This window comes from Salvelinus namaycush, chromosome 11 (assembly GCF_016432855.1).
Source record: "Salvelinus namaycush isolate Seneca chromosome 11, SaNama_1.0, whole genome shotgun sequence".
NCBI lineage: Eukaryota > Metazoa > Chordata > Actinopteri > Salmoniformes > Salmonidae > Salvelinus > Salvelinus namaycush.
The window spans coordinates 13,988,729-14,001,346 of NC_052317.1; the positions used below are offsets into that span (position 1 = coordinate 13,988,729).

The 12,618-nt window shown below is 41.4% G+C and overlaps 1 protein-coding gene across 1 annotated transcript in view; it reads left to right on the forward strand.

The window, feature by feature from the left end:
* LOC120055849 (thymocyte selection-associated high mobility group box protein TOX-like) overlaps positions 1-12,618 on the forward strand; it is a 55,282-nt gene that overhangs the window by 29,040 nt on the left and 13,624 nt on the right. Inside the window, exons 4-5 of the mRNA XM_039003860.1 lie at positions 6,005-6,250; positions 11,950-12,201. Of these exons, the coding sequence (XP_038859788.1) occupies positions 6,005-6,250; positions 11,950-12,201 (498 nt within the window). The remainder of the gene's footprint in view (positions 1-6,004; positions 6,251-11,949; positions 12,202-12,618) is intronic.

Here is a 12,618-nt window from a genome sequence, read left to right on the forward strand (position 1 = left end):
ATTGTAACCCTAAACCTAACCCCTAAGCCTAAAATTGCCTTTTTCTTTGTGGGGATCGGCAAATGTCCCCACTTGTCAGAAATGTCCTAATATTCCTTGTTTTACTATCGTTGTGAGGACTTCTGGTCCCCACAAGGATAGTAAAACCAAAAACACACACACACACCTCACCTGCTCTGTTTCCTTTGGGATCAGGACATTTGTTTTATTGGCAGCAACAGTTCTGTTCACCTTGAACCTAAGCTCTCAGCAGCAGACAGGGTTGAGCAACATCACAGCACTGCATTGCTCTCAAACAAGCCAGGCAGAAAACACACCACAGAATAGAATACAAATCCCTAAACCGATCAGAGTCTGAGATCAAAGCTGTTATAGAGTTATGAGTCAAAAACATTTGAATTTAGAATGCAAAATGTTTGAATAACTATCCCAGAACAAAATATGTTTGATTCTTCATGTTCCCTCTTGGTTCAGTAGGCGATTGAAGATAAATGTCAGGTAAATGAGGTTTGGGCTGTCCTTAGGTTGATTTCTTCTTATATTGTGAAACCTGAACTAGTCTCACATCTTTTAGATTTGTGCGCGGTTGTATGTGTTGAGAGAAATATACAGTGCATTCGGGAAAGTATTCAGACTCCTTGACTTTTTCAATAACAAAAAATACATTACAGCCTTATTCTAAAATGGATTAAATAGTTTTTTTCATGTATCAGTCTACACCCCATGATGACAGAGCAAAAACTGGTTTTTAGACATTTTTGAACATTTATTAAAAATAAGAAAACTGAAATATAACATTTACATAAGGATTCAGACCCTTTACTCAGTACTTTGTTGAAGCACCTTTGTCACCGATTACAGCTTCATACCCAAGAGTCAAGAGAGTTCAAATAGACCAAAGAGTTCAATCTTGGTCTCATTAGACCAGAGAATCTTGTTTCTCATGGTGTGAGAGTCCTTTAGGTGCCTTTTGGCAAACTCCAAGTAGGCTGTCATGTATCTTTTACTGAGGAATGGCTTCCTTCTGGCCACTCTACCATAAAGGTCTGATTGATGGAGTGCTGCAGAGATGGTTGTCCTTCTGGAAGGTTCTCCCATCTCCACAGAGAACCCATCGGGTTCTTGGTCACGTCCCTGACCAAGGCCCTTCTCCCCCGATGGCTCAGTTTGGCTGGGCGGCCAGCTCTAGGAAGAGTCTTGGTGGTTCCAAACTTCTTCCATTTAAGAATGATGGAGGCCACTGTGTTCTTGGGGACCTTCAATGCTGCAGAAATGTTTTGGTACCCTTCCCCAGATCTGTGCCACGACACAATCCTGTCTCGCAGCTCTAAAGACAATTGCTCCTCCTACATGGCTTGGTTTTTGCTCTGACATGCCCTGTCAACTGTGGGGGAAAAAACAATTTAATCAATTTTAGAATAAGGCTGTAACGTAACAAAATGTGGAAAAAGTCAAGGGGTCTGAATACTTTCCGAATGTACTGTAGATGGAAAAAGAGAGAGGCATTATTTCATTATTAATTGCATTGGCAACATTGCAGCTCGCAGATTCTTGTGCCAATAAATCATATTTGAATGTGAATTGAAGGAGGGGGGGCTGTTTCATATGATAGCTTTATATGCCGTTGAGGCAAAATTATCTCATTTTGTGGCGACACACAAGACATATTGAGGCTCTATTTATTTTTTTAATTTTTAATCCACATCCATTATTTTACTCAGGCTTATCTTGGGCCAATCTAAAATAGCTATTGTGTTGGTCTAAACATTTATATCAAACTAATAAACAGTTGATCACTGATTTAAAAAAAAAAAAAAAAAACTCTAATAAGACAGTGCCTTGCCAGATTAGCCAAATGGTTTATGGGTAGGTTAAGTGCTGAGTGGAATTTTTTTGGGCAAAATAAAACAATAATTATTCATCATAAAAACTGTGTGTAGGCAGTATGGGGCCTTAAATTGGTTGGAGGGAATTCCCCATCTCCCACCCTTCTACCACATACTTAATCTTACAGCATTATTTATGGCATGTTGACTTGAAATAAGTGAATTGAAATGAGAGAAATATCTCGATATGATCAAATTCAGCAGTGCTCTTTTGAAGATTGCGGGTCTGCACTGCACATATCAGTTGTCACTCATCTTCAAACAGAAATACCATTTTGTGATTTGATGTTGGTTGACGTTGACTTATAAGTCATAAGTCTGTTTTTTTAAACTAAGGTTGAAGACTGATAGTCTGCAACTGTTGCTAATCGTAGTCATTCTAGAGGCTAAACAAAAAACAAAAATTGTCCTGCCATGTCTTGCAATGTACTAAATATCCTTCTCATGTTAGGATTTTTTCCCCTTCATTTTAAAGGGGCATTTGTAATATGAATACAATATATTTGAATGGATTTAATCAAAATCGGCCCACCAGCAGGCATTTGCATAGTTCTGAGCAGAATGGGACTCAAACCGGATCAATGCAATGCAGACTGTGGGGGACAGTGGATATTCGTCTAATCCATTATGATTTTTGTGTTCTAACAGACCCACAATGTGGTTACTAAAAAAGGATTTGGAAATATTTGGCTGTTTTTGCTGCATAATATTTAGAAATAGTCCTTTTCGGGGTTCGAAAAAATGCTAACTCCTGTTCGTGTAAGCTGGTAGCATATAGTGGCCACATAGAAAGCGGTGGTGGTACTTGAAGATGTAATGCAGTTGATTGGTGACGATGACATAAGCATGTATTGGGTTTGACCTCTATACAAGCGTTATACTCCGATTTTTAGCCCAAAATAGTGTGGAATACAATACACATATACACAATAGCCAAACAATAGGCAAAATTGTATAGGGGGAAATGAGGAGATTCTGAATCTTTCCCCTACGGGGGACACGTGAGTGGCGTTGCCATGGTATTTCCATTGTTTTGGTCGAGTTTGATTGATCTCTTTACCGAATCTATTGTTCTCGACTGAAAAGGACAATGGGCGATTGAAGAGAATAACAGATAAAATATATATATAAATATATATATATATATATATATATATATATATTCAGGACAAGGATTGATATTAGAAAATGTGCTTACACGGGGCAATATGAAGGTTTTGGTTTTGACAAATGAATGGCAGCATGAAAGGCCTTTCAGATAAAGAACAACTACTTGGTAATACGGCCTTCCGATACTATCCATGTTAGTTTGGAAAGTTTTTTTTCTTTAGGGTGCTAATTAGCACAAGGCTACAGCTGTGTGGGCGTACTGTATCTGTACTGGAGGTACAATATGTTACCTATCTTTCTATTTTTATTCACTACAGATGGAGTCGGTGTGTTAGAATGGGAGGACAACATGAAACAACATGTCGTGTTTGTCTTCATCGTATTATCCGAGACCAAATAGACTGAACAGTAACAAGTATCACTGTATTGACCTCTGATACCACGACCTGAACATCCAATTCCTCACCTTTACAACAAATGATAAAGTCAGTAATAGACCGGATGATACTTCTCTCTCTCTCTCTCTCTCTCTGCCTTTTTCTCTTTCTCTCTCTGCCTCTCTCTCTGCCTTTCTCTCTCTCTCTCTCTCCTACTCTCTGCCTTTTTCTCTTTCTCTCTCTGCCTTTCTCTCTCTGCCTCTCTCTCTCTGCCTCTCTCTTTTTTCCGCTTCTCTCTCTCTGCCTTTTTCTCTTTCTCTCTCTGCCTCTCTCTCTCTGCCTTTCTCTCTCTCTCTCTGCCTCTCTCTCTCTCCGCTTCTCTCTCTCTGCCTCTCTCTCTCTGCTTCTCTCTCTCTTACTGCCTCTCTCTCTCTCTCTGCCTTTCTCTCTCTCTCTGCCTCTCTCTCTCTGCTTCTCTCTCTCTTTCTGCCTCTCTCTCTCTCACTCTCTCTCTCTCTCTCTCCGCTTCTCTCTCTGCTTCTCTCTCTCTTTCTGCCTCTCTCTCTCTCTGCCTTTCTCTCTCTCTGCCTCTCTCTCTGCTTCTCTCTCTCTCTCTCTCTTTCTGCCTCTCTCTCTCTCTCTCTCTCAATTGGAGATTTGTCTCTCTTCTCTCGTGTTGATCACGTGGTATGCAGCAGCACACCATCACTCTCAAGTTAGACATAATATTGCTGTGTGTCTGGCTTCTGAGCAAACAACCCAAGTTCTCCCAAGACTCTTCAGTGTGAGTTATCAGAAAACCAGAGTAAAGATGGGTGTGTTTTTCTAGGAGGGCCACAGAATGTAATAACAACGACTACACCAGAACTCTGCACAGGAAGTGACAGTTATATAACTGTCATGTTTGTTGTTGTTATGTAATTATCAACGTTTTATGCCCACACTTTAAAACGTCTTTGACACAACATTGACTTGGCCTTTTCCATTCCTATATAAGGTATTTCTGTAGGCCTATGTATAGTGAAAATGAAATAATTTGTCAAATTTGAAATATCAATATCAAAGTAACCCTAGACAACAACAATTGTGGCAATCTGTTGTTGTTTTTATGACAGCTAAATAATGTATTGTTCCTGAAAACCGTACTGTATGAATTATGCCAACGTATTTCACACCAACCAACCAAAGTTGACATCTGCGAGAGGAAACACAATCAAATATGCAAATGTGTGCAAAATGTTGGCTTTCGGCAGGGAAGGAAAGAGAAGTCGAAGGAAGCTCATTAAAACGATTATTGCCATCTTTTAGAAGAACAGTTGGGCTGCTATTTATTTCAGTAGTGATAGGTTTTTGAACTGATTCTCTGCCTAATTGCCTGGAGTTGGCTGTCTGTCAGCTCCATTTTGTTTTCAGCAAATAAAAGCTGTAAATTAGCCGTAATGAAAATCTTGGAGGGAATCAACAAGGAGTTAGTAGAGGCAGAACGTAACTCCTGAGCCCGCCGATGAAGCTGGGAAAAAAGTCGCTTCTGGGGGAGAGAGAAAAAGAAAACATTTCAAGTTGTATCAGAAGGTTGATTTGTTGTGCTGTCTTTTGGAAAGCTTCATCGAGTTAACTGGAACCTTCAGGGTCGTACTGATCAAGACCAATTGAATGTGTTAAATAGTTCTCTCCCTTGATGGAAATAATTCCTCTTCCAGAGTTGTATAGATGTAGATCATACCTCATATTTCCTGTTGATTCAAAGTGATTGCAGTTTGTTGCAGTGTTTACCAAAGAATTAATGTATTTGCCTCAGATTTATACCACCTTTCATCTGCCTTGGCTGTTTTACATTTTTCCCTGGCGAGCTAAAAAGGGGTCGAAAGAGATTGGGAGGGAGGGAAGGAAGGACATAGGGGTTTTAAAAGACATAGAATACAGCACAGCCAAGTGGAACTGACTGTCAAGATGCATAAAAGAAGCCTTTCGTTAGAAGTTAATGAGGGAACATTTACATACATTTATCTACGCTCAAACCCCCTTTTATTTAGCCTGAATCATTGAAAAACATGCCCAAATACATTTACACACATTTGTTGAAATGCAAAATGAGATTATATGTATCCTATGTGTAGTTGATCATTAATGCATGAATTAATTCAAGTAATCATGATTGCATTAACGATGATGATTAATCCTCATTGTTGGTACCGTTGATCATAAAAATCGTTCGAGGCTGTGTACATCATTAGTCCTAATTGCCTACTAATAATAGCATCAATTCACAAGGTATTTACAGAAGTCCCATTGCACAGTCTTAATAAAGACTCATGGAACCCTAGTTGTCTATTAATGAGGACTAGAATGATCTGATGCAGTCTGCATGTTCTGTATTGCGGTGCTGTAGTTGAGCGTTTGTGTTATAATACTGTAATAATCATGAATTGGATTTATTTGCCAGTCGCTCAAAGAGCTTTACATTGTCCACTACTACCAAATTGTAGCATCCACCTCTATTATGTTCCTAGGCCTAATGTGTTTGAGTGCTCAGTTTGGATGGACTTGCATCCACTTAAAAACATTTGCTAAATTATCATTTTGTAATGTTATTATTTCTCTCATGTTTCTTCCTCTCCTCTTATGTTGCAGTCCTACCCAGTGCCCAGTTTGGGGGATGAAGACTTCAACATTCCCCCCATCACGCCTCCCACCATCCCAGAACACCTGCTGCACCCCCACCTACCGGAGTCGGAGTCTGGCTCCTACCACCCGCTGGCCCCCTCTCACTCCCAGAGTGGCCTGCACCCCTTCCACCTGCAGGGAATGGACATGATGGGTCAGGATGGAGGGCTGTTGAGCCAAAATGGCGGCCTAATGTCCAGCACCCTGTCTGTGGTGAGTCTAGCCTGATGCCACTAGTTAGCAGTGTGCGGAGATCACTGGAAATACGTAAGTGGGTTTTTCTGTTCTGGATGGCAGCTGTGGGTGCAGGCACGTGTTCCATCCCAGCAACAACACACCTCATCCAACTAATCAAGGGCTTGACGATTAGCCGGTTAGTTCAGTCATATGTGTTAGCGCTGGGAAAGAACAAAGGCCTGGATAACACATTGGGTCTCCGGGACCAGGATCGAAGAACAGTATTCTTTTGGATGACCCGTGAGTTGTCAGTTTGTTGATTAAGCTTTTTCCCCTTCATTTCATTCGAAATCGAAAACAAACTAGTGACATTCAGCAGAAATACGCTCAATACAAGTCTTGACTTTTCAAGAAGTGGAGAAATGAAACTTAAACTTTTGGATTTGTCTTTCCTTGCAGAAACCTCATGATGTGATAGGTGACATGACTAATCGTGGTTTACCACTCTGCATAGGTATTGGACTTAATCTCGCATTCGAGTCAAAGTGAAACTTCTCACGTCCCGCTCCCAGCCAGAGGTTCTTTCTGCCCCTGGCCATGTTCACCATGTTCACCGATAAACAACAAAATGATGTCTCAACAGCACCTCCACCACCGAGGAACTACATGATTGAACTGTGTGCGGTCTACATGCTCTTCATGATTTTCCCTCCTGCGTATTTATTTCCATTAATCAGACAGGTGTAGCTATGTAGCTCCACATAACCCTGTTCTTGAACCATATAACCCAATTTCAGGTTTTCAATGTGGAGCTTAAAGGTCCCGCACAGTCAAAATCATGTTTTTAATAAAAATGTCCTGATATTTGAATGGAACCAGATCAAAGTAGGATGACCAAAGTATGAAAAATGACTGTAGCTGGTACATTGCTAGGTTTTGGTCATAAAGTTACTGGTCCCCTCCCCTGTGTCAAAAATTAGAGTTCAGGAGGCGGGATTATTAAGGGCTTAGTTTGACATTTTAGTCATTTAGCTGAAGCTCTTATGCAGAGCGACTTACAGGAGCAATTATGGTTATGTGCCTTGGTCAAGGGCACATTGACAGATTTTTCACCTGGTCAGCTCGGGCATTTTAACCAGTGACCTTATGGTTACTGGCCCACGGCTCTTAACCGCTAGGCTATCTGCCGCCCTATCACATGAAGCCCCTCATTTTAATACACCGATGGTAACATCTTATTCTCTTACCTAATTGAAATAATACCACCTTGTAACTATCATCACAGAGGGCTGTGGTTTACATAGGTCGTCTACTGGTGCCCAAATGTTACTTGTGTCAGCAAATATAATTACAGGTTTCCCCTATTTGTCCCCTCCCAACAGAGGAGGCTGATGGGAGGAGCTATAGGAGGATAGGCTCATTGTAATGGCTGGAATGGAATGAATGGAATTCTGCCTCACTGAATTTTCTCAAATTCTGAGCATTTTTTTCATCCCCAAAAATATTATGGGTGATGTTTTGGTCACTCAAAAGGCTATTTTACATTTGAATCAGAATGATTGTGCGGGACCTTTAATGATTTACAAGTCTGGCCATCACAGCCTATTTTCCACTTTAAGCCAAGCATCTTAGCTACCACCATATTATGTTTCACATTCACTCGGTAGCTAAAACACTTCGAAACATGAGTGTTTTCTATTGCTCAGCATTCGTAAACTACTTTTACTAAAAGGAAATAGGAGCTCGGATAGAAAGATTCCCCAGATTGACAAAGGGCATTTTGTTCCCGTTCACCTTAATGTTCTCACAGAACATCCATTTAGAGTGGCTATGAATTATGGTTGCCAGGCAACGGGGCCCGAGAGCTTGTTGCCACGGCGAGGAATGAAAGAGGCTGGTCGATTCTATTGGTCTGAGGCATTAGCCTCATGTCTTCTTCTATACGTTTAGCCTTCATTCTCTCAGTCTCTGGCCATTCATTGTTATTAAAGCACCAATAGTTGATTATAATGAACTCCATTTGAGTAAGTGTTAGATTCATAGGGAAATCGTCGAAGAGAAATTCACTTCTGCAGATGTGATTTTTTTCACAGAACTGGGGATAAAAGCAGTGTGTCGTCTAACCTTTTAAATTGGGAAGATATTGAGAAAAATGTCTGGTTCAGGGAAAACGATGTAGGCCTACAGATAAGTAGTTTCCTCTCTCCGTAGTTTTAAAATTACAATCTCATTTACATTTTTATCTTTTTTACCAGCATTCCACTGCCAGCAATTTCCTGTTTGTAATGCACTAATTTGCCGTTTTTTTCCATAGAAATTCATCCAAATGTTATCGTATCAACAACTTATCTGTAGGCCTTTATCGTATTCCCAGAATCAGACATTTTTCTGAATATCATCCCAATTTAAAAGGTTAAAAGACACACAGCTTTTATCCCCAGTTTCTGTGAGAGAGAAAAATCACATCTGCAGAAGTGAATTTCTCTTAGACGATTTCCCTATGAATCTAACACTTACTCAAATGGAGTTCATTATAATCAACCATCGGTGCTTTAATAAATGAATGGCCAGAGACTATACCATAAGATATGGATTGTTGGAGACAGACGGAGATAATGTTTTTCATGCCAATAAAGCAGCTTGAATTTTGAATTTTTGATAAAAGAATCCTTGGCATCCATTCATATTAGTGTCATAATGATGACCTGGCTTGTGACTCACCTCTCTGATAATTCTGAAAGTTCCCCCAAGTCGCCATTAGGTTGTGTTCCGCTGTTACTGGCGGTTACCAAACGGCCCGACACCAAATCACACCCCCTCCCTGTTTTAGTTACAACCACATCACTCTTTTTTTCCCTTACCACATCACCCATGCCCTATCTGGCTGTACCAACAGTCACACATCTGTATAGGAGGAGGTGTTCAGTGGGTGAGCTGCTCTACGGGGACAGTTTGGGTAGCCTGTGTACCAGTCTGCTCTAGCCGCCTTGACATGTTTGTCAGGACAACAACAACACAACACTGACCTGAGATCAGTATTTTGAATTGGATTTTATTTATGAATATAATCCTTACAAGGATCATGTTAAATATTGGACCCGCTATATAGACGATTGCTTTGTGTTCTGGACGGGTTCCGAAATTAAACTCAATTCATTTCTTAGCTACATTAACTCTAGAGTACAATCGATTTCCTTCACTATGGAAAAAAGCATTAACTCTATGCATTTCTTAGATGTACTTGTTACAAAGAATGGATCATCTCTAAGTACTACAGTTTACAGAAAACCTACAGATAAAAATACTGTATTGACAGCTGATAGTTACCACCCTCTCCCCCTAAAAAGAGGTTTACTAGTAAGTCAACTTCATTGACTGAGTAGCATCTGTGACACAGAGGAAGAACATGATAGACAATCAAATTCTCTCCTTGAGCGTTTTCGCTTGAGACGCAACCCTGATACCTGGCTTGACAAATCTAAAAAAACAAGTCAAAAGCTTGAACAGAATCTAGTTACTTAATAAATCCCTACAAAACAGAAGAAACAGTTTTCTGTAAACTATATACCTACTTTCAATGACAGCTGTAATGGCATCAAGTCTATTGCCAATAAACATTGGCACATATTATCCTCAGATTCCTCTTTAAATTCCGCCTTCCAGAATCCACCTTTATTCACCTATAAACGATCAAGAAATCCATCAAGCAGGCCTTCACAGAAGGATGCTTCCCATGTACCTCTTGTAGCACCATAAGAAACTGTTCTAACGTTGTATGCCCTCAGACTTCTAGGACCTATCAAATAAAGTAATGAGTAACTTGCCCTACTAAAGGAGTTATTGATATGTTACAGTGTTCTTGTAATAAGATTTGTATTGAAAAAAACATCCCGCGTCTTGAAAGTAGATCTTGGAGAACATAAATGTACTGTTAGACGTCAAGACATCACCTCGCCGTTTGCGAGACACTTTATAGGACAAAATCATTCTGTTGTGAATTGCGTCACGTCGGGATCGAAAAAGTTCATCCAGTGCGTAGAGGACGGGACTATTGACAACAAATGACTCCACAGAGAAGCCATGTGGACATATAAATACAATTCTGTATCTCCACACGGTTTAAATGAATAATTAGATTTCACCTCCTTCCTATAAGCCAAATTTAGACTGTTATACAAGAACACTGTCCATATCAGATTTTGCATGTCATTTATGAGTTGGCCCCACATATTTATGAACGGCTGAGCCTCATGTCCTTTGTGGTGGGCTATCTCATGAATTGATATGATGTATTTAGGTGAGCGGACACCTGGGAGCGATTGATTTGTGATTTGCCCTTCGTGCCCGCTCCCATACCCTATAATTCTGTATTTCTTTGTGACTCATTTGTAAGAAGGTAGACCAGAAAAGCCACATCTCTGATTGGCAGATGAGTGGCAACCCTGATTAGAACCACCTGCTGCCCATCTGTTGTTCTTTACAAATGCTGTTTTGAATTCAAATAAAATTGTATCTATCCCTGAAAATAATTAAAAACAATGAATAATGAAGTAAGCTTTATGCAACATCTTTTTGAGTGCGAACCCATTACACCTTTTTGTTTGACTGAATTCGCAGGTTTTATGCACCAGCCAAGCTTGTGGGAGAGCGCGATGGTTCTCTTTTGATCAGTATGTATGACCAACTTCAAGAGGTCGTGGTGATATAAGCTGTTCTACTTAGTTCATTGACTTTCATTGAACCAGAAAAAAGGGGCCTCCCGACTGGGGCAGCGGTCTAAGGCACTGCATCACAGTGCTAGAGGCATCACTACAGATCCGGGTTCGATCCCAGGCTGTGTCGCAGCCAGCCGGGAGACCTATGAGGTGGCACACCATTGGCCCAGCGACGTCCGGGTTAGGGGATGGTTTCGCCGGCCCGGGATTTTTTAAAAATTACACCTTGTCCCATCGCGTTCTAGCGACTCCTGTGGCAGGCTGGGCGCATGCATGCTGACTTCAATCGCCAGCTGTACAGTGTTTCCTCTGACACATTGGTGTGGCTGGTTTCCGGTTTAAGCGAGCAGTGCGGCTTGGCAGGGTCGTGTTTCGGAGGACGCAATGCTCTTGACCTTCGCCTCTCCTGAGTCTGTACGGGAGTTGCAGCGATGTTACAAGACTGTAACTACCAATTAGATATCACGAACACGGGGTAAAAAAATAAGAAAAAAGCTGAAAAAAACAGCGAGGGGGCGTCTCGCTTCCTCTTCCATCTCTGATATAAGGGGTTAAGGTGTTAGTTAGCTGGAGGGGATGGATGGGGTGAATTCTCTGTAGATTATACAGTTAACAGGAGTCACCTGTCCTGGTGTTGATGTAAGCCCCTCCCGTCGGGACATTGTGTAGGACACTGTGTCAGGGACAATAGCAGGCGTGAGGCGTCGCTCAGGGCACCTGTCAGTCCCTATGGTAGCAGGTGACCTGGCCACACTCAGGGAGGGAGGGGCCACACGGAGGGGGGCTATTCAATCAAACCAAATAGACCAAAATGACGTTGTTCTTGTGCTGAAGGATGCAAGTTGTATCAGTCATGGTTGAAACCATTTTCAGTGTGTGAAGGAAAATGTGTGAGTATGTGTGTGAACAAGCAGATGTTTCAGGAGCGTTTCTAAGAGTAGGTTAACCATAGTCAAGAGTAATGTTATTGTATGCCATTTTTATGCCATTTAAAAACAAATCTACATTGTTTTTTGTCAGATGCAACAAATGGTCAACTCCGATTCCCGGTACAGCAGCCATCAGCCAATGGAAGCGCTCAGACCCAGGAGCCAATCAGGCATGGGACATCAGAGTCAGCTGACCACCATCAACCAATCACAACTCAATGCCCAGTTGGGACTGAGCGGGAACAACGTTACCCATAATTCCCCATCTCCCCCTGGGAGCAAGTCGGCCACACCCTCTCCTTCTAGTTCCGTACATGAGGATGACAATGAAGAATCAATAAAGGTGAGCATAGAGATGAATAGATACATGCATGTGTGTGTGTGGCAGGCACACACACACACACACACACACACACACACACAGAGCACAGAGAGAGAGAGAGAACCGACACACGCGAACATATACACACGCACAAAACAACTAACTTCCTTATTATACAGCCCCCACACACACACGCACACACACACACACGCATGCACATAGACACACATACACCTATTTGTATAAGTGTGAGTCATCTGTAACCTTTGCGCCATTGCATTTGTTTACCCTTTCCCTTGGAGAATGAAGTCAGTGGAGAGCTGCTATCTTAATGCTTATGTGATTGCTCATACAATGGTGCCATTTCCATGCATATACAACACTATATGGAAATCAAACCAACGGGTACTTTTCCCAAACACCTTTGCCATATTCCAC